At 34.4% G+C, this 27,933-nt stretch overlaps 3 protein-coding genes across 7 annotated transcripts; 2 read left to right on the forward strand and 1 right to left on the reverse strand.

The window, feature by feature from the left end:
* Window positions 1-3,232: 3,232 nt before the first annotated feature.
* LOC111292091 (ternary complex factor MIP1 leucine-zipper protein (Protein of unknown function, DUF547)) lies at window positions 3,233-8,112 on the forward strand. Of its 4 annotated transcripts, none has more exons than XM_089766579.1 (11): window positions 3,233-3,409; window positions 3,947-4,120; window positions 4,558-4,665; window positions 4,757-4,873; window positions 5,148-5,672; window positions 5,755-6,122; window positions 6,202-6,301; window positions 6,419-6,478; window positions 6,748-6,831; window positions 6,988-7,104; window positions 7,483-8,112. In XM_089766579.1, exons 2-11 carry the CDS (start codon window positions 4,055-4,057, stop codon window positions 7,783-7,785), a joined length of 1,848 nt encoding a protein of 615 aa, XP_089622705.1. In that variant the 5' UTR covers window positions 3,233-3,409; window positions 3,947-4,054; the 3' UTR covers window positions 7,786-8,112. The 4 variants fall into 4 exon arrangements, with proteins under 4 accessions (XP_089622705.1, XP_089622706.1, XP_022740037.2 ...); XM_089766580.1 differs by having other exon boundaries at window positions 4,561-4,665; window positions 7,483-8,022; XM_022884302.2 differs by lacking the exon at window positions 3,233-3,409 and having other exon boundaries at window positions 3,924-4,120; window positions 7,483-8,022.
* A 1,386-nt stretch (window positions 8,113-9,498) lies between these two features.
* On the reverse strand, window positions 9,499-21,767 carry LOC111292888 (uncharacterized). Of its 2 annotated transcripts, none has more exons than XM_022885509.2 (25): window positions 21,638-21,767; window positions 21,295-21,465; window positions 21,058-21,167; window positions 20,041-20,206; window positions 19,826-19,926; window positions 19,152-19,224; window positions 18,921-19,056; window positions 18,619-18,779; window positions 18,380-18,504; window positions 18,200-18,299; window positions 17,624-17,720; window positions 17,315-17,366; window positions 17,066-17,167; window positions 16,841-16,987; window positions 16,605-16,767; window positions 16,253-16,495; window positions 16,016-16,170; window positions 15,141-15,269; window positions 14,458-14,575; window positions 14,152-14,347; window positions 13,860-13,971; window positions 13,624-13,778; window positions 11,581-13,021; window positions 11,077-11,271; window positions 9,499-10,299 (listed from the first exon to the last, which is right to left on the reverse strand). In XM_022885509.2, exons 2-25 carry the CDS (start codon window positions 21,428-21,430, stop codon window positions 9,823-9,825), a joined length of 4,890 nt encoding a protein of 1,629 aa, XP_022741244.2. In that variant the 5' UTR covers window positions 21,431-21,465; window positions 21,638-21,767; the 3' UTR covers window positions 9,499-9,822. The 2 variants fall into 2 exon arrangements, with proteins under 2 accessions (XP_022741244.2, XP_022741245.2); XM_022885510.2 differs by having other exon boundaries at window positions 21,295-21,511.
* Window positions 21,768-25,847: 4,080 nt separating this feature from the next.
* LOC111292766 (uncharacterized) lies at window positions 25,848-27,662 on the forward strand. Its single transcript, XM_022885322.2, has 5 exons — window positions 25,848-26,118; window positions 26,235-26,494; window positions 26,708-26,801; window positions 26,926-27,037; window positions 27,227-27,662. Exons 1-5 carry the CDS (start codon window positions 25,983-25,985, stop codon window positions 27,414-27,416), a joined length of 792 nt encoding a protein of 263 aa, XP_022741057.2. The 5' UTR covers window positions 25,848-25,982; the 3' UTR covers window positions 27,417-27,662.
* Window positions 27,663-27,933: the final 271 nt, after the last annotated feature.

Genomic DNA, 27,933 nt, shown 5'->3' on the forward strand with positions numbered 1-27,933 from the left:
TTCCTCACCACCCCCTCACCTTGCAATAGAGCATAAAATTCCATTGTGGGTCACCCTCCCCTTCTTTGCGACCACCGAAAAGAACAATTAAATGCAGTGTTAGCTTGGGAGTTGGGCCCATCTCTTGCATGATTTAAACTGCAGACTTGCCCATCTCTTGCATGATTTAAACTGAAGACTTACCTTTAGACTTTAGTTCTTTTTTGTTCTGAATCAAGGGAGGGTGTTTAAGCTATCTTATTCTATTCTATAAACCATAATTTTTAACTAGAATGAAAGAAATCAGCCTCTTTTTTCTTTCAATAAAAAAGTTGGATTAGTCTTGTATTAGAGAAATGCAATTAGAATCTAGATTTTTAAAGTACACCAATCTTTTAATTTGGCAACCTTAAATTATTGGTGATCAATCTAGACATGTTTATGTGTTAGAAATTAACATTTCACCTAAATACTAATAGCTTAACTTCCAATTTTATTTATTTACGAACCTCTTCAATCTGATTTTTAGTAAAAGATGAACAAATAACAAGATAAATGGTGAAATAAAAAATGTGGATGTTAATTCGAAATTTAATTCAATTAATTTATACAATAATTTTTAAAATATAATATTTAATAAATCTATCATTCAAATTTTAATATTTATAACTCTTTTTTCTATCATTAAGTTGCAACATTCTTTACATAAAAAAAGTATGATTCAAGGAGGCATACAACGATTTCAATGGCATAACACATAGCTTTCATTTCACGGTAATAAAGCATTTTGATCTAAATCGAATCATTTGAAACAAAATGAGATATATTCCACTAAAAAAATACTAATTTTTTTGTGAAAAAACAAAAATGACAAACATTCAAATATTTAATTTAATAATTAATGCATAATTTTTTACTCTTAACTTAAATATAATTTGAATTTTCTCTCAAATTAAAAAAATAAAAAAATAAAAACAGTTCTTATACCATCTCCAATCCCCATTTAATCAAAGCAACCCTATAATTCTATCATCTAGTTTAACTTATCATTAGCTTGACTAAAACAGATTTGAAAGCTAACATTAATTAAGCTTTGATTAAGAACATTATTTGCTCAATATTTTAAGGTAATAGCTTTGTTTCTCCGACAAAAAGGCTGTGCAATAATGACCCATGAGCCACTAACCCATAGAGAAAAGAAACTCATAAGTGAATTGAAGAAGAAATTAAAGGAGATGGAGAGACAAAAAGTTTGGTGCACTCACCACCACCTTCACAGGGTAGGAATTGCTGAATGGCTGGATGTGCTTGAAACCACATCAACACTCACGTGCTCCCTGCTTCTGCTAATAAAAATTATGCTATAACTGCACTCTATCCTTTTTTTTTTTTTTTAAATTTCTTTATTTCTTTTATATTTTATCATATACAATGCCTTGGGAATGTCTCTCTCAAAGATTACTTTAAGCTGCCTTTTAAAAAAAAAAAAAAAATCTTCCTTTACCTTTAAATAATCCATGTACTGTTGAATTACTTCTTTTCAATTTTCACATCTTAATCACACCAAGTAAGCTGACGGGTTCTTCAAAAATATTACAAAATCTTTGTTAAAAGGGGTATTATCTATGTTTATTAAGTTTAAAATTTTCTATAATTTCTATAATTTTATACTCAAATTAAAATTTTTTACTTATAATCAATTAATTTTAGATATGACATTCAATCTGATATCCAATCTATTGTAAAACTTTTGCAACTTACTTAGAAAAGTTTAGCTCCAAAAATTTTATTTTAATACGAAGAATTAGAATGATATTGCACGTAGCAGGGTTTATCTTATTATTTTATTATTATTTTTTTTTTGGATAATTGTTAAGAACTTCATTTCATTAGTTCAAATTACCCTATCAGGCATGGCGGATGGATCACGTCTTTCTACTTGATGTTGCCATTTCCTCAACTAAAACAAATGAGTCAACAAAGCAGTTTTTTGAGTACGTTGATGGCTATTTGTACAATATATTAATATTACTATGTTTACATTTCTCTCTTCGTTTCTTCAACAACAATCATTCCCCGTAAGGGAAAATATCTAATTTGTCATTAAGTTCTTTAGAGCCTTAATAAGTAACGTCTAAATCATATTTTTAAAATAAAAATACTTTCAAATTATATAAATTAATTTAATTAATTTAAATAATTATCATTTAATAAATTTATAATTTAAATTTTAATATTTATAATTTTTTATTCTCAAAAATATAAAATACTATTAATTAAAAGGTCATATACACAATAAATTTATGAAAAACTTACGAAAACAACCAAATATCAATGAATTATCATGTTTATATCAATGTCAAAGTAACCAAAAAGCAAAGGATTATCAGTTTACTAATAAAAATATAAAAAATAAAATAAAAATAAAAGTGAAGTAATTTGAAGGGTACGTAGCCGCGTGAGGTGTTCCCCGCATCATTAATAAGCACGTTGGGTTGCTTAGTTAAAAAGGCAATTTAATTAAAGCCCTTTATTAAATTTTATCCGACTGATTTTTATCATTAATTTGGACCTTAAAATTAACTTACTTAGCTACTTTATCTGTAATTGGTACATAGTATAAAGTTCTGTCAAGAAACGAGTTGTCATCAATTATCACATGTGCTCACTGCTCCTTCGCTATTCCACTCAACTTTCATCTTCCACTGAGAACAAACTAAAAGTGACATTAAAACCATATAAAAAAATTAAAAATAAAAAACAAATTATTTTTTGGTAAAAATAATTAATTAGTTACTATAATTTTAGAAATTATATTTGAATAATAATAACAAATGCATGGTATTGGTGAGATACGTGACATTTAACATTTTTATAAAAGAGAGAGTGGTTGAAAGATTAAAAAAAATTATAAAATATTATTTTTAAAAATAATTATATATATTAATAAAACAAAACTTCAAATTCATATATTTAGCATTTGAGGGTATGATTGAATAAGTTACTTGTCTCTTAATTTTTTTTTAATTAAAAAAAAAAGGTCGATGCATCAAGGGAAGAAAATCTAAAGTTTAAATTCGATTCACATTGATGTCCTATCTTTCAACCGTAACACTTGCAATAGGATTAATATCAATTTAATTTAGTGATTATTGATTAAGCATTTGTATCTCTTGGTAAATAAAGCAAGATTTAAATCTCTTCTCCAATATATATATATATATATATAAAACAACTCCTTGCCCAAATTCTTGAGTATTTGTCCAATAAGGGCATTTTGAGTACTACAACTCAAAAATAAATAAAGCAAATAAATATAAAATAATTTCAAAGAAAGGGAAGATGACAAAACCAAAAAAAAAAAAAAAAACTTATCAACCCGAACAGGAAGAAGAAGAAGAAGCGCTAAAACAAGTGGAGTGCAAGTGCGGTAAGCCAGTGAATGACTCTCGTCTTCACTCCATCACTTCTTTAATACTAACAACAATTTTGTTTTTTGAATTAAAAAAGAAACCCATTTTATTAAAATATTTTTATTAATAAATAATTTTGTATAGGTATCGGTTTTTGCATTATTTTGTTTTGGTTTGTCCATCTGTTACGCTGTTCTTGGATGGCGCTTTTAAGCTCCAATCCTCGTCGTTTTCTACCTTCTTCTCTTCATCTCTTGTTTTTGCTTCTTCACCCTTTTCAAAAGCCTTTAAATTAATATAATAGTAAAAAACTTTTATCTATTTTTCACTATATAAAATAAAATACTTAAATGTAAAACTCAGCATGTACATGCAGCCATTTCTGTTCCTTGGTCGCTTTACTTTCAAGTTTCCCGCTCTATAACTTAGAATAAACAAAGGGATTCGAAGAAATTTCTTTTCTTTCTCTATCTCATCTTTTCTGGAGTAACTTTCACGGTTTCAATGGCTACCTTGTTTTCTTACTTTTTTTTTTTTCGCATTGCTTTTTTCAGGTCATGAAATTGTTAGTAGTAGCAAGAGTGTAGATATTGTTCCATTGTTGGTTTGTTTTATTTTAGGATATTGATTCTTTAAATAAAAAAAAAAGGAAAGAAATTAGGATGAATACGAGTGTCCGCTCCGCCTTTCAGTCCATGAAAGCTGCATTAAATCAGGACTGCAATAAGGTAACTTCTCTCTTCCGTCTTTCCTTTATTTTTTCATTTTTATTTTGACCCTTTATTTGTTTTCTCAAGATTTGAAGATTGGGTTTTTGTTAATTGTTAATTTGAATGGCCAAAGATTGATTCTTGGGGTTTAAAAGTTTGAAACTTTGAAGAAAATTTGGATTTTTATTTTTATGATGCTAAATTTTGGATTTTGTTTTGTTGAAAATTTTTGAATTGTTTAAATTAAACTTTTTTTCGGATATTATTGCTTGTGTCATAAAAAGAAAAGTAGGGAAGCACTTTTGATCCAAAATCTGAAGTGGGTACTTATACTCGTCTCAAGAAAAGAATAGTGTCTTCTTAAAGTTTCTCTTTCAATTATTTCTTTCTTTGTCTTTTTTTTATTCAGTGAAGTCTATCATTTTTTATTTTTACTTTTTTGTGATTAAACAAAGAAGGAGAAGATGGAGAAGAGTCAGGGAAGCAGAGCACTTGGTACCGGCAAAGCTGTAACCAATCGGCGAAGATCAAACAGGGAAAGGAAAATGGCCTTATTACAAGATGTACCCACAATTATTCACCTTTTAATCTATTCTATTTTTTTTTTTTTTTTTTGCATATTTTTAATCGTGGTGGTGTTGGTATAATTTGCAGGTTGATAAGCTAAAAAGGAAGCTTAGACATGAAGAGAATGTGCATAGAGCTTTAGAGAGAGCTTTTACTAGACCTTTAGGAGCACTTCCTCGGCTTCCTCCTTACCTACCTCCCTATGTAAGTGTAACTCTCTATTCTTGTAATTTTTTCTTCTCTTGCTTTCTGTTCAATCAATATGGGACTATAAACAAGCCTGTAGGGAAGATGAGAAAGAATTAACTGCATGCATGCTACATTTATGGAATTGTTTAAGGAAGAGATTTTTTGTTAACTTTTCAGATACTTCAAAATTGGAAACTTTTACATGCTTTATGTAAATTTGATTTAGAAAGTGAATTGTTTTTTTGTTTTTTGGGGGTGGGGGGGGGGGGGGGGGGGTGGGGGAGTGTAGACGCTAGAGTTACTTGCTGAAGTTGCTGTTTTGGAAGAGGAAGTTGTTAGGCTTGAAGAGCAAGTAGTGAATTTTAGGCAAGGGCTTTATCAAGAGGCTGTCTATGCATCTTCCAAGAGGAATGTGGAGAATTTGAATGAATCCATTGAGCAATCTCCTGTGAGAAGTTCTAAACACCAGCGGTCTAAGTCTTTGTCCGTAAACGAGATGAGTTCAGTAACAACCATTGCCAGGTCTCAACGATCTCTTGCCAGAAGTGTTTCTAGCAGAAAGCTGTTGCCCCCAGAGAGTATTTATGATCGAGCTGGACAGTGCTTTAGCAGGTCAACAAATGGGAGACAAGCTTCCACAAAACCCAATTCTACTTCTGGAGATATAAGAGGAAAAGAAAATCAATCATTTACCAATGCTGTGAAGGATAAGCGATCTCCAGAAAAGAAAATTTCCAAAGTTGTGACCCCAGTAAAGAGACTGACAACCAAGCATGAATCACCAAACAAATGTTTGGATCCTCTGAAGGTGCAGGTATGAACCGATTTCTGGTTAAAAAAGAGTTGTTCTCTACTTCATTAAAGTTGTATAAATTGTGGGTTTTTTGACTGTCCAGCTAGATGGTAGATTAGTAGACCAGGAAAAAGCGCAAGAAAGCCCTTCTGGTTCTTCAGATGATAAACCATCGGAAGCTGATAGTACACCAAACAAAATATCTGAGGATACTGTAAGGTGCTTGTTTAGCATTTTTGTAAGGTTGAGCACCTTGAAAGACAAGGCTGTGGAATCTGGGACTTTACCTTCTCGATCAGTAGTCAGTTCTCATGAAAGAAATAGAGAAAGTGAATGCCCAGACCCTTATGGTATCTATTCAGATTTGAAAACTAGAGATATTGGCCCCTATAAGCATCTTTGTGCAATTGAAGCTAATACCATTGATCTGAATCGAAGTACAAATGCTTTGTTTCTGATCCATAGACTAAAGTAAGTATTTGGTTGCTTGCTCTTGCTTATATCTTAATTAACATTTCTATGCAGCCTATCTTTATGACAATGATTTCAGGTTTCTACTTGAGAAGCTAGCCTCTGTCATTTTAGAGGGTCTTAGCCATCAGCAGAAGCTTGCATTCTGGATAAACACTTATAATTCCTGTATGATGAATGTAAGAATGTTTATTTTGATTAAAATTTTAATACATTCTGGGATCAAGAAAAGTTTGCCGAACTTAATTTAATATGCAAAAAGCAAGAGCATAACACTTACGCAATAAATCTGTTAGGCAATTTTGGAGCATGGGATTCCCGAGTCTCCTGAAACAGTTGTAGCACTAATGCAAAAGGTTTGTTTCATCCGTATTTCTTGTTATTATTTTTATTTTCTTCTTCCACTGGCTGGTGGAAACATTTAATGATTCGCCAAGGATATTCTATGCTCATCACAAATATCTGAAATTATTGAAGCTGCCAAAAACACTTAGCACTGCGTTTGTTAGCTTTTGTACGTGTATAACCCTCACAAAATTAGACAATGGTTGCTTCATTTGAATTACGTTGACATCAGCTTTTGGACAATTTGACTAAAATTTGTCTATGTTTACGGCTGCCTCAGGCTACAATAGTTGTGGGAGGACACTCGCTAAATGCAATTACAATTGAGCATTTCATATTAAGGCTGCCTTTCCATTTGAAATTTGTAAGTAAAATTGTCTATCTTTCTTGGATATACTATTGCGGGAGAGAGGATTGAATACAACCATAAGCTTTTCTATCTTGGGTTTGGGGTTTCTGATCTTTTAAGGCGAATTTGATATTGCTAACTGATTATCCCTTTTCCCTCTTTCTATTAAAGACCTGTCCTAAAGCAGCAAAAAATGATGAAATGAAAGCACGCAATATATTTGGTCTGGAGTGGTCCGAACCCTTGGTTTCATTTGCTCTTGCATGTGGAAGCTGGTCATCTCCTGCAGTAAGTTCACTTCAAAATCAGTCTACTTTTGTAGTATAGGGAAACATTTACAGTTTGATAATGCTGTCTCCAGCTGTAGAGAAAATCTCTCTACTCTTCAGACTCTATGTTCTAATAGGTAATAATGCTTGATTGAAATTTTAGATGATGATCATCAGCTTCATTATCAAAATGCCATCTTAAAGGAAAAAAGATACTTACAAAATGACCAGAACTCCCCTCCACCACTGCCCCTTCCACCTAAACTCTCAAAGGAATATTTGAGGTTCAAAACATTCTGATGGTTAAAAATGCTGCCTTATAATCCTCTATGTAAATGAATATTATTTCATATTTTTTTTTTTTTGAAGTGCTGAAATGCCAGTTTTGCTAATGAAGGTGAGAGTATACACAGCATCTCATGTTGAAGATGAGCTGGAAACAGCTAAGAGAGACTACCTACAGGCAGCAGTTGCCATTTCAAGAACAAACAAGTTAATAATTCCAAAGCTTTTGGATTGGTATCTGCTTGACTTTGCAAAGGATTTGGAATCATTGCTGGATTGGGTTTGTCAGCAGCTGCCAAATGAACTGAGAAATGAAGCAGTAAAATGCCTAGAAAGAAAGGGGAAAGTGCCTCTTTCACAACTAGTGCGAGTAATGCCTTACGATTTCAGTTTCAGGCTGCTTTTACACCCTTGAGAATTATATTTCGCGATTGACCCGTTGGTCAGCAAAGGTTCATGAACTTGGGGTTGGTGAGGTCTATATACTGAACTACTACTATACTGGACACAGTGAAAGTACATATGTGATTAGCATCTGTAAAAAGAGAGTGGGGGGGGGGGGGGGGGTTGGAGGTGAATAACTGGTTTTACTTGCAAATATGGATTCTGGGCTTGGTGATTGGTTCATTGAAATTGATTTTTCAGAGTATTCATTTTTGTGCCTTCATTTTTCTCTTTCAATTAACTTTTAGAGGACATTGGCTGTGAATAAAAAACATGAATTGAAAGTTGCTAGGAGTTTATTTTTGAGGTTGACCAATTGATGCAAAATTTCTCTTCCAACAAAGTCCTTGTAATTTCTTTTCCAAGGTCTTGTTGAAAAGGGATGAATGCAAAGGTAGCGCCAAATTTGTTTCATAAATCCATAACCATGGCTATTGTTATTGTACCGAATGGCATTGGGAAACCGGCAAAGCGACAATCCTATTTCATGTAGTTAAAAGAACCCAAAGAGAAAGTTCTGTTGCTCTGGCCCTGCTGTGTTTTGTTGGCCAGCAGGCAATGTGAAACCTGATCCCACCAATCATTCATAGATGTTTTCTGTCCTACTTCATCACGCGCAGTATAGACAGACTAGCACCATTCCTTTAATATAAACGAACATCCCACGCGTATGAGATGAGAGGAAATGCTAATTTTTCTTCTGATTGAAAGACAAAGAAATACGACAATGGAGGTGGTGAATTACTGAATTTTCAATGAAACGACAATGACGGTTGTGAATCAAAGTTCGTTTAATTTTCTTCTGTACTAAGTTGGCAAGAATGTAACATCCCCACAATGATATGTCAACATTCATTTGTGGCAGTTGGTAGGTGGGCTCGTTCGAACGATTCCTTGTACCAGACTGTTATGTCAAACATTCATTTCAGACTGGAATATGAAACGCCAAATTTTGTTTGCATCCATTTTTCTTTATATTTAAATGCTAAATACAATCAAATTAAATTGTAAACAAAATTATTTGAGATAACCAATTGGATAATATCATCATTGAAATTTATAACATTTTTTAAAAATGTTATGTCCGAAATATTTATAATTAAAAAGGCTAAAATTTTTTGAAAATACAAATCCCATAAATTAAAAACTTTCCGAATATGTATTTTTAAAAATATTAAAGTTTTTTGAATATGCATTTTAGTATGCCAAATAAACAATATTTACGCATGTGCATTTTTTAAAATTATCTACATATACGAAATTTTATTCTTGTAATTTATCCAAGAATTCGAATGTGCAATTTTTTTAATGAAATTCCACAAAAAATCGTGACTCAAAACACTTGATCATTTTACCTGCAATTTTAGTCGCAAAAAGTTTTGTTTCCATATTCCACCTCCATTTTCAATGTCCTTTAACCTAAGAGAATCAATTTGTAATTTCGATTTTGTAGAGGTTGAAAATGAAGTTAGGTTTTATAGAGGGTGAAAATGAAATTTAAAGTTTATGAGGTCTGATTGGAAGAAGATTAATTAAATGTGTGACTGATGGATTTAAAAGTAATTTTAACAAGGATATTTAAGTAATTTACTTTATTGGTAATTTAGTCATAAAAATTAATTTTTTATTTGTTATGTATATTAAAAAAAAAAAAAAAAAGGCGCTGCGGATAGAATTTCCTATCTGAAACACCAATAAAAAATTTGTTTATAATGGGCATTATCAGCAAGGTATATTACAAACCGAGGAATTGGTATGCTGTTACTATGAAGATTTGAATGTGAAATATTACAACAGAGGGAGGTCCTAAGTCAAATCAAACAAATGGGGGCTCAAGGTGATTTGAAAAAAAGATAGGGAGGAAAATGAAATCATATACAAACAAATTCAAAGAAAGAAATTATAATATATCTAGCGGCCGCTGCTAGCTTCTCAATGATAAAGGAACCAAACTTTGGAAGGCATCAAGACAAAGTGGAGATTTCTATAGCAGAGGCATCTGCTTATCTCAGCCAAATGGAGAAGGAACTGGGCCTGCCCCTCCTAGTGCATCTGATCTTTTAATGCTTCCCATACCACAGATAATGCATCCAGGGGCTGAGAGAGCTGAAAATTTGGCCCCACAAAGATCACAAACATCATATCCGATAGTAGACAGACGACTGAGAGTGGCACCACAGAACTGAGAGGGATCCTCCAGTGGATCAATGGACTTGTTGGTTAAACCCCTCTGAACACAAATGTCGATCAGGCTCCTCAATTCCTCTTGCTTACCTGGAGGTGCCTTAGCCAGGAGAAGTTCAAGCATCTGCTTGGCATAAGCATAATTCTGAACATCCATATTTCGTTTTATGGCAGTGCGAATGCAATTTATTCGGTGCTTTGCCTGTAGAGGCAAAGAACCTAGATGTCTAGATAGTCTAGCCATCTCATCTTTTGCACTAAGTGCTCTTGGGCCTTGGACTTTCTGCAACCTTGTAATTTCCTGCAGGAGAACCAAAGCAATATCCAGTCATGAATAATAATTTTATGTTTGAACCTACAGAATAAAGGTTGAGGCTTGGGACTTTTAAGTGGGCATAAAGTAAGTAAATGCTATTGGTAAGCTTAGCATATTCACCACAACCATTTTGATTCTAACTTTTGAATTTATGAATTGTGCAAAAGTATTATCGTAAATTAGCATAAGCTACACAACTTGTTACATGATTTAACTACATATTAAAATGCTGAACAATGGTCCATGTACCCAGAATAGGTACATTCTTGTTCCGTAGAGATCACATATCAGTTCATTTTATGATCTCTACTACCATGACTGCAATGCAAAGACTTTGGAGTAACACCCGTATATAATGCAACTGCCCTCAAGTACTGATGAAAAGCATTATAAACACTAGCAAGAGCCTAAACAAGATCCCAATCATGCTATGTGCATGTGAAATGCAAAAGCAAGGGCAGAATCGTGATAGATCACAGAAGAGAAAGAACATTCAACCTAAATTGATATTTTCAAAACCTGAAAGAAACTTATAACTCTTAGCTCCTAAAACAGTAGCTTCACTATTGAATATTTGGCTAAAACAAAAAGCTCACACAAGATGATAAAGAGCTCAATATTTGAAAAATCATAAAATATCATCACCAATCCCTTTTATGTTTTAGTCTTTAGTAAAACTAAATCTAAAAGACAAATGCTGTTATTTCTCAGACGCTTGACTCAAGTTATAATTCATTTGGTGGCTGGAAAACAATGACGTACCTGAAGAAGAGTTACTGCTATCTTGTACTGAGCACAAATGGTAGCTTGAGCTTTAATATCAGCTCCACGAGAGTTATCCTTAGCCAGTGCAAGAAAAGCTTCATCAAAACAGGATAACGAATCTGGAAGTTGATTCTGCTCAAGGTGAGCAAGTCCAGTCTTAAAACATATAGAAGCTGCTGCCCCACGTGGAACCTACCAAGAGAGAAAATATGGTAAATTAAAGGACACAGGAAACTACATAATAAACACATCTCCAGAGAATGACAGAAGTAGTAAGCTCCCAAGACACAAGGACTGATTATCGCTACAAAGTCATATGCCAAAAGAACCTCCATTCCTAATACTGTTAGAAATGATTTTGTTTTTTCCAATGGCAATAAGTTAGGCAACTTAAGTAATCAGAACATACAGCTATGTTTATTAAGTACAAAATTCAAGTTCCTACCACAATCAGGAATGAAAAGGAACAGTGAGAAAAGATAACATAATGTACATATTCACCTGTCCAGGGCGCACAGATGCTGGAGCAGATGCAGAGGGAGTAGGTTTTCCTGACTCTGCAGAGTTTGGAACTCCAAGAGCACTAAGATCAAGAGGCTGTGTGGATAGTGGCATCAAAGCAGGCCGAACTTGAGGCTGTGGCATACCAGCACCTGAAGCTGAGTATTGTGGAGGAATGCCGCCATCAGGAAGTGCAAAAGACTCTGGAGGGATAGGTCGTTCAGTGGCTTGAGGTGGAACCCCACCATCAGGGAGGCCAATATCAGCTGCAGGTGCATTTACCTGGTCAGGTGGTACCTTTCCACCAACTTCAACCTGTCGAGAAGTTTGATCCAACTTTGAAAGATAAGTTCCAGGAGGAGGCAAAGCAGCTGCAACCTGGAGTGATGGTATTGTGTTTTGGAAAAAGTCTTCCGGTATAGGTCCAGCAGCAATTCCCACACCTTTGGTTGCAGGAGCTGATTGTGATATCGATGCAGGTTGTACCCATGAGTCAGTGCCAAAGAGATCTCCAGGAGCAGAAACTGTGGGATTAGTCACAAAAGCACTGGTTGCAGGATAAGGTTGCTGTTGACTCTGACCAATATCCTGAGAACCACCGGTCAATGATTTTGTCCTAGTTATAGGTAGGCCCAAGCCATCACCAAGTCGCTTTGTTGCTTCTTTAATCTTATTTACATCCACTGTGCCTGATGTCGGCTTGTCTCGTATTCTGATCTGTAACTTCTTAGTTTTTGATACTCCCTCCTCATCACTGCTGCTACCATTATCAGCTGTGCCATACATTGTTTTCTTAAATTCTTCTGCAGCTTTAGCCTGTTCATCAGCAGCAGTGGAACTGTCATTTGGTTTGATTAAAGTTTCCAGACCCATCAAGGAATCAGCCTTGGTTTCACCACCTGGAACTCCTTTAGAATTATCTATAGATTTAGACATAGAAGAATGGACTCCATTTGGCCTATTGTTTCCTGTTGCAGGTATAAAGGCCTTGACCAAGCTACCTTCCCTTACTTCAATAATGTTACCTCTTCCTTTGATTGAACCAAGGTAAACACCAATATGATCTGTGATAATTGATGGAATGGCACCATCATCAGTCTTCATGTATGGCATAACTTCTGCAGCAAGCTCCCATTGAGGTATACTCTTTAAGTTCGTAGGGGTCTTGATTTCCCAGTTTCCACCACCCCATTCAGGTCCTTTAGGAACCATACTTTCAGCAGCAAAGTTGGCAAAAATGCCTTGTGTCCAACCACTTGAGCGGACTCTTAAAATCCTTTCACAATATCGCCTCAATTCTGAATCAGCACCTTCTTCCTCCAGCCTCTGAGCAAGACGCCGCATTGCACTGGGGTTGAGGTGGCATATAAACAGGTCTATCATGCTTTCGTAGTCTGCTATGACTTCAAAAGTTTCCTTTGCACTGTCATACTGACCATACCTGCATTTTAAAATTTGAGTCTCATCAAAGCAAAATTGAGACCATATAATGACAATTCAAACGGTCATGAAGGCTCATCGATGTTAATGGTTAGAAGATCAGAAGATGCCTATATATAATGCTCTCAATAAAGATTACATAATATCATGAGAATAATTCTAACGACAGATGCTTAAACTTAGACGCATAAAAATACTTTATACATTTTGAACTTTTGATAAAGATCTCAATAGGCATAGATAACTTTAAGATAAAGATCCATTTGGCACTAGATATGTAACCACAGCAAAAATATGTAGTCATCTATACCAAAATTATACCTATGGAAGATTGGTATGAATACTAATTCAAATTTTCAGTACACTGCTAACAATCAGAATATTTTAATCTGAACTCTGAACCAGAGGCCAGCACATAAATATCTAGAATGATATATTACAAATTTAATCTTCTGAAAAATAACCAACATATCCACTTCTTTTATCAAAGACTATCTTCTAAACCTTCTAAAAATAAGATTATTGACAAGTTCATTAAAACGTTTATAAAACCCAGAAACACAGCAGTGAAAAAGATAGAAGTCAACGGCTGTGACTGCTTACTTGATACAGGCATATCCCAATTGGCGAAACCGTTGGAACAAATGAGAGGTTGGTGGACATTTTGGATAATCTCTAGAACGTGCAAACTCATCCTTCAGAACAGATAAAGCAGTAGAAAAACGAAGTGCTTTGATTGCGTAGACTCCCCGCAGCACCTAAGTTTGTTTTATAGCAAGTTCAGAACCAAACGTAAAAGGGGATTTTAAACATATACATAATAAAAAATTATTCATTACCTGAGTGAACTGAGGACCTGTTTGGGATAATGATACTGCAAGATCTCCACAAACAGGAGGACCTCTAGCTAGAATATCAAGAGATCGAGGAGTGATACGTAAGCTGTCAAACCTTAATAAGGAAAAACAGTAGAGAAGTCAGATACCAAGTTTCATGCATCAATCCACTATGGTATAGCTAATGCAAAGATAATAACTGATAAAATACCACATTTTACACAAAAAATGAGCAAGACTTCAATCAGATAACGTTAGCAAAAAACATAAAATATATACAAAAGGGAGAATGAACCTTGATGTTATTTGGTATAATATCTCAGAAAGCTCTAGCTTCTGCTCAAAATTTTGTTGCATGGTAGCAAAACCAATAAGAAGAGGTTCAAGAAGCCCAATAAGGCAGCTCTTAATCTCAACCCCCTTCTTTTGTCTGGGATTTATATCTGTAGGGTTAGCTAGCAACAACCGGTCATTTAGAGCTCCAACCAGAGCTGCAGAATAGAAAATCATCTCAGTAACTCCACAATCTAATGATGCAGCACAGAATTGTACTTGATACAATACAATGGTGTACAAAGCAATTGAAAATGAGAATACAAACCTGCATTGGGCATGCTAATGGAGAGTACAGTCCTCACTTTCCCATCCCATCCTAAAATACAAACTGCAGTTGCAGTAGAAAAAAGAAGTGCAGGTCCAACCCACAAAAGGGATCTAAAGTGCGCATGAGTTAAGCAGTCAAACAAATTTATTAATCTTGACTCTGTACATTACATACATGTATTAGTACAAGCATGCAGGAAAATACATACAAGAGTAACCAAATATTATTGATAAAAGAACCTCTCTTCCCTTAAAAGATAAATGAGGGTAGAATTTACATTAGTCAAGTCCCGACAAATATTTTTGGCTCAGACAAAATCAGTGTTATTCCAGGGGGAAAATGATAGGAAGAAGCAAAACAGATAAAAGAAAAACAAAATAAAAAGAAGAAGATGCTAAGATTATATTCCAACCAGCAATCACAGCTAGTGGATGCAGGTATTATTCCAAAGAGAGTCATAGAAACAGGATATTGATTCATGAAATAGACTTTCTCTGGTACTATAAGGAAAAAGATAGATCTTCTGTTGCTATATATTAGGTACACCAACAGGCCGCCTAAACATGTGTATACTTTTACAAGCACCGATACACACAATTATTCTCTACACATGTAATGTAGTCATGCATGCATGTATGTACTTTGGGCTAAAATTATGTTGCATGATGTATTTAGGATATTGAAGGATTTCCTTTGTCAAATTTAAAGGAATTGCTTGCAATTACATCAAGATCTGCTGAAACCATAAGCACCCTGTAAGTAGTTAATACTCCTGCAACATAGCCTCTTGGAGTTTCTTGCCAATGCACCTGCAGATATTGGAATACAACACAGTTAAAAATCCTAGCATTAGCATATTATTTTCAAGAAAAAGAGCAGTCAAACTGGATACATTGGTACATATTTTATGCACAGAGATATAGGTATACATAGATAAAAGAATAATAGATATGTATGTGTTTGTGTATGTATATATATGTATGTATTCAGCACCAAGAAACTAATACATTCTTTTTCCATAAAAATGCTTGTTTCATAAGCAGTTGAATAGACCAGTCAAGAGATCTCAGTCATCAATGCTATTTGATTTCATCAACATCGCTTAGATAAATATAGCAGTGTTGGGATCTTATACAAGAAAGAATAGTCAGTTGGCCTCAAGAACTCTGTGTTGTGTCATCTTTTTTTTCTAATACATTCATGATAAGAATCTGGCATTATATGCATGCTAAAATAGATTGAGGTTTCATTAAAATTAAGTGAAGAATTAAAAAGAAAGAAAAGGCACAGGCCTTTGCAAGTCAAAGTTTACAGGGGAACCATACAAAGCGGACAGTAGACATTGTATCAGGAAAAATTAGAAGGAAGAGATAGTTAACAAAATTAAATCCTTTATTGCTTGCAGTTTACATTATATATATATATATATACACACACACACACACACACACACACATAACTACAATATACTTTATTATGACTTTTATTCTAATATTTAAAAGACTTTCATGAAATAAGCACCTCAAAAGTTATCCTTAAAAGTTGAATTACTCACCTGAAGCACAATCTCATTTGCTTTTAACCTTATAGACTTTTTCCCCTCTGTTTTTGTTGATATATAGTGACCATCAGAAGTTGAAAGATGGTAGCCTTGAACCAACTTTGCCAAGCCAATCTGCTTTCCATTACAAGAAAACATCAAAGTGGACTCTGCAATCACAGAAGATATGGATCAGTATCATGTGCTACAAATGGTGATATTCTTTATGAAGAAAAATATGCACCCAAGCACCTATAGGAGTTGAAAATATACGATCAACTTCAGTTTCAAACATAAATGACATAGGACCCTGAACAGAACTAGCTTTTGCATCCACAGGTTGATCAGGTAAAAGATTTGGTTCAACTGCACCATTTTTTCCGTCGGCTTCTTGTAAAGCTGCTCCTGGAAGAATATACAGAGCCAGTCCAGACTTATCTTCATCAAGAATAGCAAATTGATTTTCATTGGGGCCAATAAAAGCTGCATCGCAACCTATAAATTGAAAGGAAATATCATGAATAAATAATTTGGTTGAGGCACATACAACAAGAAAATAGCAGGTAAAACAGGCAAAACAAGCATGCTTAACAGACAGATATACCTTTGATTGTGTTTCCTTTGCTGTTAGCCAACTTTAAATCAGTATTTTCCCAGTAAAGGACTACTTCGTTTGTAGTGCCACTAAACTCATAAACAATGAGAAATAGATGCCGCTTCTTACCATAAACCATATGTTTAGGATAATATTCCACATTTCCTGGGATCTGAAAGCAAAACCTATTGTTAAGGATCACAGTCTTGTCATAGCATTAAAAAATTGTCTTTTTGAGCATTTACCGATGTGAAAAGTTTCTTGTAAATACTATCTGCTCCAGAACAAAGATTGTAAGCCATAAGGTTCACACCATCTACATAAAAAGCCCTGACAGGGTAATGAAGAACTCGGTTCTCCTTATTGAAGAAATTGAGCTCCAAATGAAATGGCTGCCAATAAAGTCAGCCACGTCAGAGAAATGTACAACATAGATATTGATGCATATTCAATATCACCGGCCAAGGTACCTGGCAAACAGGAATGTCCTTCAGTTGATTTTTTGCATCCACAATAGTGATGAGAGGCAGCCTAGATATAGGGGCAGTTTTAGCATGACCTTCCATGAAATGCTGCAATAATGAAGAAAGTAATGAGTTAAAAGTAAATCAAATAGTTAAGAGCTCTTGAAAATGCAGTAACATATATTTTAGAAATTAATATATAATAAGTAACTTGATTTGAAATGAATAAAGTTGGAAGAAGAAGAAGAAGCATACACTATAGAGGAATGCCTTCCGTGCAATGTCTGAAATTGTAAGATGACTTTGGCTGCCATGAAAGGGTCAAACAATTATGCATGATTACATAAACAACCCAAGATTGTATCATCAAATGCAATCATACCAAGGTAGGAATTTATCCACAATAATATGGAATAGCTGTAAATGTATGATCATTAATCCCATAATAATTAAACATTTCAACCTCCAAACTGAATGCATTTATCTGCACATCCAGATTTAAGTTCTAAACTCTAACTGTGCTTACAAAACCAGTAATTTTGCTTGAAAACAAACTTAACTCACCCCTTTATATGTTGCTCTTGCAGTTGTGCTTGAAGCTGATGATCAGCCAAAATTCCAGAGGAACCCATAGATGAGAGCTTATCCTTTAAGACAGATGCTGCACATGAAATCAACTTTCAGCAATTATAGTCAAAGAATTAAGCAGGAGATCAGTGCAATCTATAATCATAGTGTGATATACAGAAAAATATAACGTAATGTAGAGATAAAACACAAAATGCATAAAGAGCTTTCCTTATTTTCTAATAAGAAAGATAAAACATTATCAACAGAAAAACTGAGCAATTGTCTCAAGATAGTATGAATATAGATTCTGTAAAAGCAGTGCCCAAGAAAATAATAAATTCGGTTCTGCTAAGATCACATTAATGAGGTATAACTTTGCACAAACTTGTGCCCTGTAGGAAATCAAATGCCATCCTATATTGAAAGAAACTGTTTCTACAATATACTATAGACCCTTCACACTTGACATCCAGGTATATTATGAAATTAGAGTGGCATAAATTATTTTAAAACAGAATATTTTCTTCATATGCAACAATGCACGTGTAGGAGGATTAATTAAACGTCCACCTGATGATCCCCTGGCACTTTGCAGAACTGCAAAGAGCTGTTTTCTTCCTTCCCTAGTGTAAGCAGCCCTATTCTTCAAGTTGTCACCACCAGTCATATTCTGTCATAGAAAATGCACATTTATACATCAGAAATTAAGAAATGGTTTATAATACAATGATAGAGGTGAGCGCTCTTAACTGCAAAAAGCAGAGCTGCTAAGTTCAATTTTGGGTGAATTTCCAAAGCTCTGATTCGTGGTAAGGGATAAACTGCTTCCCCACCCTGCTGAGACAGAATGCGTGGGATATCCAATGATTCAATTGCTGCAAAGAAAACACCAACAGAAGTATGTGATTTCCTTTTAAGATAAATATGCAAGTATCTCCTCCTCCTTCTCCTCCTTCCTTCCTTCCCAGAGAGTTTGTGTTTGTACTTACCAGCATGCTCAAAAAAATCCACTTGTGTCATAGGTTTATTTGGATTAACCGCCAATCGTGTTTTCCAAACTTGTAGAGTTCCATCCTTGGAGAGAATGACAAGTAAACGCAACATTGGTAGCCAAGCAACTGATATGATAGGTTGAGAACCCACCTGCTTACTGCATGGCAAAAACAGAATATTTCAACAGAGACATGCTTAGAATATCCTCTTCCACTCCCATCAACACACAGAACACATGGGCTTGAAAAAGAAGGAAAATATGTGATGAAAAAGGACAAAAAATACAAAAAATGCTTACATTCCAATCATAATCGGTCTTTCAGTTGATACATCCCAGGCAAGAAGCATACCACGTCTATCACCAACAAAAATCCATTCCAGTGTTGGATGAAAAGCAAATGCACCAGCACCAATGAGCCTAATGGTATTATCAACTGAAAAAAACAAGGCACGAAAAGCAATATGATATTAAACCATGAATAATATAATAAAATTTATAAAAGTAAAAAATCATTTTTCCTCAACTTACGTTGTAGTGTATAATGAATCGCATAGGTATGAATGTTGTACGCACGAATTAGACCTTCTGCATATGCTACATACTTTTCTCCAGAAAGGAGGTGATAAGATCCAGAAAACAAACAGCTTTCAGTACATTCTTAATCATAAGAATGAAAAAGTTTATGTAGCAATGATACAATTACTGATAAGACATGTATATAAATCAGATTTTGGTATAATGGCTATCTGATTAGTTGGACATGTCACAACAGAAGATGGTGGCTACCTATTCAGATGATTTGAATAGAGCAGATTTATTATCGTTTGCGACATGAATTAATTTAATCTTTTGGAAATTCAGTTCCAGCCAAGAAGAAAAGATCCATTTCAACCTTTATTCCATCAGAATTAAATGTAACAAACATGTTCAGCACCAGCCACTTCAATACTACAGTACATATCTCATGTACATTAAATGATCAAGCCAAAAACCAAGAACAGATTAAAATTTCAAATTTCATGCCTATCCCAAGTAAATCCCAGCCAATGAAATCTGTAATGACTTTTAGCTCTACCCAGAACTAGATCTAAAGAAACCATGAACATCTCAAGCAAATTAATACATTTACAAAGCTATCAGATCAACAAAAGATAATATCAATGATAATAATAAAACTTATCCCAGGAAAATGACAAATGTACCAGAACAGGTAGTCGAGGATGACAAGCAAGATTCACAACAGGTTTCTTCAAGTCTGTCTTTATTTTTGTAGGTGCTCTCCCACCTTCAACAGTCCCAACAACTTCATACATGACAATAAAAGAATTAGAAGGACTATTATAACTTCCATAGTGTAATATGACGATGCAAGCACAAAAGAATTTCTAAAATTAGAAAACACAATGAGCAAACCAACCTGTTACACTCATTCTCTTGTGAAAACCAAAAAATACAACAGGTTGGAGAGGTGTCAAAGCTAGATGGACTTCTGCATCAGACGAAATGTGTTCCATCTTCTTTTCAGGTGAATGTAAAACACAAGTCTGCTCAGCATCAAAGTCACAAGAACGTATTGTACAATCCTGCAACATGAAATTTACAGAAAAATAAAGGTTATGATTAGCATAAGGGAACTTCATATAGAAGGGAACTAGACGATAAAAAATAAAAGCAAAACCATTCATGTTAAAACAGAAGGAGCTTAAAGATAACAACAACCATACTCATTATTGCATTGAATCAAAAGTTCACAGAAGGATATATTTCTTTCTTCAAAATGTAATATAATGCCCAAGCACAAATAAAAGTGATAAAGTCAGTTGTGACAGTAACCTTCAGGAAAACATCAAGAATGGTGCAATGGGATCTTAATGGTAATCTCAGAATAAAAAAAAAAAAAATCACCAAATTTGCTTCTCATTACATAGGTCAGACAATCTATATATCTAGATAGCCTGCTTGGCATCACCTTTCTAAAGACTTAAGTACAACCGCATAAACATACAACCCCTAGAATACCACTAGCGGAGATAGGTTCTAATAAACCATCTTAAGACAAACATATTTTGTTAATAATTGGAGATTGAAAGAAAATAAATATCTATTAAGTCAGCTATCTAAAAGATCAATGCCACACACTGAAAGAACACACCCTACCGTAAAATGCCTCTACAGTCATAGAAAAAATAAAATAAAATTATTTCCTCATTCCCGAGTAATTTACAAAGAAACCTGTGTAATGGCAGTAAAATCTTAAGATTGAACTAATATCAATCTTAGAATGCTGTGTCATCCACAATAACTGATTTAAAGATCGTATTAATACCAATCTTAATATGCGGTAATTCTATTCTCATGATAATTGAATGCAATTTCTTTTTTTTTTTTTTTTGGGTAATGATCGAAGCTAAAAGATTCAAATTTCAGAACCAACCTCAAGAATGGCAATGACAGAGTGGCCACTTGTAGGACTGTAAGACATTCGAACCACTGGCGAGCCAATGTCTATAGTAGATAACTTACTTCCAGTTAAAGCATCAAATTCTGCAACCAAAAAAGATCCAATTGTTTTCTCCTTTTAAAGCAGATTCAACATCTAAATTATAAAAAATTTCCAAAACCTATCCAAATTCTAAAAAATTGACAAAGGTTGTATTGTAGATGGTATTACCGATGATATAACTGCCGATGGCGGCGGAAACTAGAGCCTGAGTAGGATGAAAAGCGGCGGCGTGTGGCTGCAACGGTTTGAGAATGCCTCGAGCGACATGGCGTAGATCCAAGTGTTGCAACGTGGTCCACTCCATCGATTCTTCCTTTCAACTCTTTCTATCTCTCTCACCTTATAAAATATAAACCCATTACAAAGTAAAGCTACTCTTTAAAATCTAAGCAAATAAAAAGGCAAAATTTAGAATCAAAATTTGGGATTGGAAAACGAAAATCAGAAAGACGCGGATCTGATCTGAACTGCAACTTGGGAAGTGAAGGGAATTTTGAAGTCCATTTTTTACCTTATTTTTTACATGAAAAGAGAGTTTATCTGGAAAATTTTTCCAGAGAGAAATGAGAAGAAACGATGATCGATATTAAAAAAAAAAAAAACGAAGATTGACGACATTGAAGAGAAAATTTTGGCAGCGCAAAAAGAGATTTGGGTCTTACTTTCATTTGCCCATTGTAAGATGCATGTCGGTTTAAGCTTGGGCTGACCAATTTTGGATTAAGGGAGCTTTGGGCCTTACTATCATTAGCCCGTTACCCAATTCATGTCCGCTTAAATTATTTAATAGGTTTAGCCCATTTTGGGGATATTTGGTCCACGGGAGCTTTATTCGTTTTGATTCTTTGAATGACTCACAAAAAGAGGAAAGGAAAAAGGGTTTTTCCTTGATGGGCTAAGATTGATATTTAGACATTTTTCAATAATTCACGTAAAAAAAAAAAAAATTGAGATGTATAACATTATTTTATTTGAGACATTTTCGTGCAAATTTATTGTTGACAAAACTCATTACATTCAGTTAGTTGTCATCTTTGAAAGATTGGTGTGGGAAAATAGGGGCCCATCCATCTCATCCACCTCTAAAGATGAAAGAAATAATACCATACAAGAATTTTTTTTATATATAATCTAATCATTCGGTTAATGTTGAGGCAATTCTCTTGTAACATATGACATAGATTGCTAATCATCATAAACCTTACATTCATGATCGCCACCAGGCATCACTGCCAAGGCCAAGGCCACCAATTGTCATCATTGGAAAATTGACTCCAGGTTCTTCCCCAAGGATGAAGCTTTATCCAAAGCCACAAACCTGAGGCTTATTGAGGACTGAAACCCGCCGGAAGGGCTCCCTGCTATCCAAGTTCAGCCACAGATTAGTTCCCCATGGTATGGGCCATATAACAAGTTGAATATAAGTAGTTAATAGCTATTGAAAGCTGTATTTAAAGCTGCGTTTGTCTTCATTAGATCAGAGCTCAATCCAAATTCTCCATCACTTTGGATTTCTTGGACGATACTGAGGCAAAAGACACCTTTAATAAAGCAGGATATTAGTGGAATTGAATTTAATGAAATTGACCAAACGCCATTTTTTTTCTTGATGGGGGAAAAGCATCCAAGTTGCCTATTCGATCATGAAAATGACCACTGTCTTCTTTCCGTGGTTTAAACTTTCAGCCAAATGTGTTAGGTTAATTTTCACAGCTTTTCCTAACCTGTAACCTGTTGATTAAGCATGCGTAACAAGAGTAATTTATGTTACTCAAATTCGAAGATTATTGTATTTAGTATGTGTCCGACATGGATACGTGTAATTTTTTTTTTATTTTTTTCATATATTTAAGGGTGAGAAATTCAAAGAAAGAAAGTTTAGAATAACATAAGGAATAACATTGTCAATACAAAACTGTAACATGTTTGAAAGATAATTATTAGGTCAAAAATCTATTTGATCTATTGAGTTCAAATATGGACATGCTTTTATGACATCCATTGAATCAATTATCAATCACTCGATGTGTTCAATGTCTTTTTTTTTTTGGTTACGTTAGGAGGGCAAATCTCTAGTATAAGTAAAGAGAAAGGGGAGGTTTGGTTCAAAACCATGCCCTTTGATATCCCTTCAAACATGCTTAACCACTAGGCTAAAGGTTTAGAAATGATACGTCCAACGTCATAGTCATATATTCAAGTATAATCGACAAGCAATCAACCCTAAAGAAAACAAAAAGAATGGAAGGCATTGGAAGATATGCTAGGGCCGGGAAACATAAGCCACATAATTAGACTGGCTCATTGTCAGGAATGGATATTGGATTGAAAGGTTTAATTTGAAGAAGAATAGACTTAACTGAGCTAGCTAATAATAAATCGAGGAGAAAGATCTAGATACTCAAAACTCATGTGCCATTGATGAATAGGGTCTTTACAGGGTTAGCTCAAAAAGTTTTGAGATACGACTTGCATTTGCTGGTCCCATATTTAATGATTGAAAATTTTTTGGCACATAAAAGATTGGAGTGACGGTTGGTTTTTTTATTCTATAATCAGAATAGATCACAAATATTAAAGAGAATTTATATTAAATTTACAAATCGGTTGAATATTATAGGGAGTACATATATTTAAAAAAGATTTAGATGATATTTTTTAAATAAAATTTGTAAAGTTTTTTATTAAAAATAATTAAATTAAAATTAAAAATTAAAACTGACAAATTAAAAAATCTTGTTGCATTAAATGTATAAATTTTTAAGAAAAATTAATAAAATTTGATATATTTTTTAGATAATTATTTTTAATAAAAAATTTAATAAAAATTTTTCATTAAATGGGTATTCATCGATTTTAAATTACAGGTGATCTTTTTAATATTTTTACATATTTTTAATATTTTTATTAATTTTTATCAATCAAGATTTAAAATTTTTATTAAAATTTTAATTAAATCATTTATATTAATGAACTTCACTAATATCAATTATAAAACTTTATTTAACTTTTTCTCATGAATATATATATATATATATATATATATATATATATATCGTCGCTTTACACTTATGCAAGAACCATGAAATTGTCTAGCTGGCGTCCTTATCTAGGATAAGAGCTCTAGCTAGGTAGCTTACTTGGGGAAGATGCAAAGAGAAAATTGATAGTATAGGTTATGGGATTGGGATTCTTTCATGCGTTAGAGGAATCCTAGGTCTCAAAAAATGAGTAGCGAATATATGCTATTCTAGTCCATAAAAGTGGGGCTGGTGGGGGCTGTCGGCAGGAGTAGATTCCTCGTCTCGTTGCATGATTGGAAACGCACATAACTCAAGTAAATTCAAGTTTTTTTTGTTTTATTTTTTGTGTTTGGTAATGAGGTATCCAGGCACCTTCTAAAGCTAGGTGGCTTTAGATATGGTATTGAAGGCAATTTCCAATAGCGTTTTTTTTTTTTTTTAGTATTTTGATCATTGATTCTCTAAACTAACGGAGGGAGCTTGGAAGTCGGTTTATTCTATAGATGTGGCCTCTCTAAATTCTGAAATTAACCCCTCCGGAGGTTGACCTGAAAATATGCTCGGGCTTGTGCACTTGGCAGTTGGCGCTGTGAAGAGAAAAGATCGACTTGGCATTAGGCTCTGAACTTTCCATGTGCCAAAGTCGTAGAAAAGCCCAATAGGACCGTCCAAGCACTTTTTTTTTTTACCTACCAAAAGGAAATGAAGCTAATGAAAACTAACTGATGCTATGCATTCCTTCTTCACAAGATCAACCGGCAAGAATTTACTGGCCAGGAATCAGGGAGGGGTGGTGCACATGTGATGTCCCCATGCTAATCATCTCAAACAATTTGCCAAGGCAATGTAAATCATATGGATATGGTATCTCTCCGTACCAAGACAAGAAGCAAAACGGGTCCTACACAGTACAAAAACAATTAAAAATCTGAAGGAAACTAGTTCTTTTGCTATACTGTTTTATAAAAACGGAGAAAAGTATGTAGTTTCCTAGTGTGAGTGTGAAGGGCCAGGAGACCAGGAACAAACCTACCCTCTGGAAAAACATTTGAGTATTGCCATTAACTTTTTCTTCTATTTTGGGGACAATTTCCTAGAAAGAGAAGGAAAATCTTGGCCCTATTTAAACTTTTCTGGATTGACCAGTCCTTTGAACATGTAGGAGGTTGGAAGACTCTAAAAATTGTCATTACTTATAAAAAGGGCAAAGGCTAAACAGTTTAATATTGAACATGATCATTTTTAACCCTGAACAGCAGGGTGGAGATGGGATTATATCTAGCTGGCTGCTGGCATTTGCTACGCTGGCCTGTTAGTCTCTTACAATTAGGTAAAGCTTTAACTAGCTAACCCAACACTCTTTAGGCATATGGATCAATGACCCTTGATGTTAATATAACAAGCATACTTCCTCGAAAAGCATGAAAAATGACATATTACCAACCAAGCAAAGTTTTCAGACAGAGTCATCATGATTCAGGATTAACCACTAGAATTCAGAGATTCATCATTCCAAATATGATGATTGAGTGAGAGAGGAAATAAAATGGTGGGGTTACATAAAAGGGAGGCAAGATTCTTAAATGTAAGAGAGGTTTAAGGCAAAGTGCCGCTCACTATGGAGGCAATGACTTAGACAGCTGAAGGAGCAGCTTGTAAACCACAGTCCCATCTGCTTTCTCATTTTCCTTTGAAATAATTAGGTCCCTTATTTCTTCTGGACAAGGAAAATTGAACAAGAATCAAACACTATAAAACTATTGCTGTTTGCTGCTTCCGCTGCAGCTGTTCTTATCTAGTTTTTATCTCTTTGTCCCCCAAGATTTGCTAAAGATGCGCAGCATGGCAAGCTCCACCTCCACCAAAGGCATCGCCGCCATTGTAGGCGTCGGACCTAAGCTTGGACGATCTATTGCCCGCAAGTTTGCTCATGAAGGATATACGGTTGCCATCCTCGCCCGGGACTTAGGTACCCTCTTTTCTTTTGCTTTAAGAAGTTTCTCTTTCTCTTTTTCTTTTTCTCTTTTATCCATTATCACTCTTTCAAGTGGTAATTAGTACTGCTACTGGATTATATGTTTTCAGGAAGATTGTCAAGATTTGCAGATGAGATAGCCAGGGAAGAGAAAGCCCAAGTGTTTGCAATCAGAATAGACTGCTCGGATTCTAGAAGTGTTAGGGAAGCATTTGAAGGGGTTCTCTCACTAGGATTTGTAGAAGTTCTGGTGTACAATGCATATCAGCCAGTTTCATGGCACCCCACAAACTTCACTGACATTAAAATCGATTCTTTTGAGAAATCGCTTGCTGTATCCTCCCTTGGTGCTTTCCTTTGCGCTCAACAGGTTCCCCTTCTAATTTCCCATCGCTCTCCAAACAGAAAAATCTCCAATCCATGTATGAAGTCCATAGACTATTGAGTGAAACCAGGAATGAATTTTATCTTTTGCTTTTGTCTTGTTAGATTTCAGCTGCTTTTATTGTTCCATTGGTTTAATTCTTTATCAAAATTTTTTGAAGGAATTTCACCTTTGTTTTACTATGCTAATTAATGAAAGGTACTTCCCGGGATGGTGGAAAGAGGAAGAGGAACGATTCTCTTCACTGGGTGCTCAGCTTCACTCAATGGCATTGCTGGTTTCTCTGAATTATGTAAACTTTCAATCTTTCACATATTAAAACATATCAGTAATTAGAAATTTACCAAACCCAACTTCAAAAAAAAAAAAAAAAAAAGAGAGAATAATTTAGTTATACTTTCTTGTAAATGGAACAGGCTGTGGAAAGTTTGCCCTGAGAGCATTATCCCAATGCCTGGCAAGAGAGTTCCAGCCTCTTGGTGTCCATGTTGCCCATATTATCATTGATGGAGTCATTGGTCAACCCAGGTAAAAAATTCTCGATGAATCCTATCCCATATTCATGGACCAGATAAAATCTCCAAATTATAGTAAACTAAAAAGTGGTTATAATCCATGGATATAATACAAATGAAAAGTCTGTGCAATGAAGAGGTGATGATGGTTACTGGAAACAGATGATGAATGATGAGCAATAAATGTAAAATGGAAATGCAGGGGGCCATCGGCAACGCTGAGAGGGTTGGTTGGGGAGCAACAGCAAAGCGGCGTGGGAGGGGAAGGGGCCGTGATGATGATGATGGACCCTGACGCGTTGGCTCAGACCTACTGGTACCTGCATGTTCAAGACCGGACCGCTTGGACCCAAGAGATTGACCTCCGTCCCTCTGTCACCAGATTCTGTTAGCCATAGTCATTCCCTCTCTCTTTCTCTTCCTATATCTTCCCATTTGCTCAAATCATTCGCAAGTTCCACTATCATTATCATATCTTCAATAGTTTTCATTTCTAGTACACTGTTTGATGCTTTAGAGATGTTCTTGGCATCAATGGCTATTCATTTGGATTTGAAAGTGTCATTGGAAATAGCAAAAGCATTTCAAAATTTTCTATGAAAATCGTTTGAAAAGTATAAATATATCATTATTTATAATTTGAGTGTGTAACTTGTATTAAAATTTTAATTTTAGTGATCAAAGTTAAATTATTATCTTCAAATAAAAAGTATTAATTTATTATTAATCTTTTAGATATCATATAGTAACTTTTAGAAAAATTATAAAATATATCATTACTAAATTTTAAAATTTCACAACAAAATTGACGGATTACCATATACTTCATTAAAAAATATTTTAAAAATAAATAAATAAATAAATAAATATATAACATAGCAATATTTTAACTTTGATGTTTAAAATTAA

This window comes from Durio zibethinus, chromosome 10 (genome assembly GCF_047325235.1).
Source record: "Durio zibethinus cultivar Kanyao isolate XHJ-2024 chromosome 10, ASM4732523v1, whole genome shotgun sequence".
Lineage (NCBI taxonomy): Eukaryota > Viridiplantae > Streptophyta > Magnoliopsida > Malvales > Malvaceae > Durio > Durio zibethinus.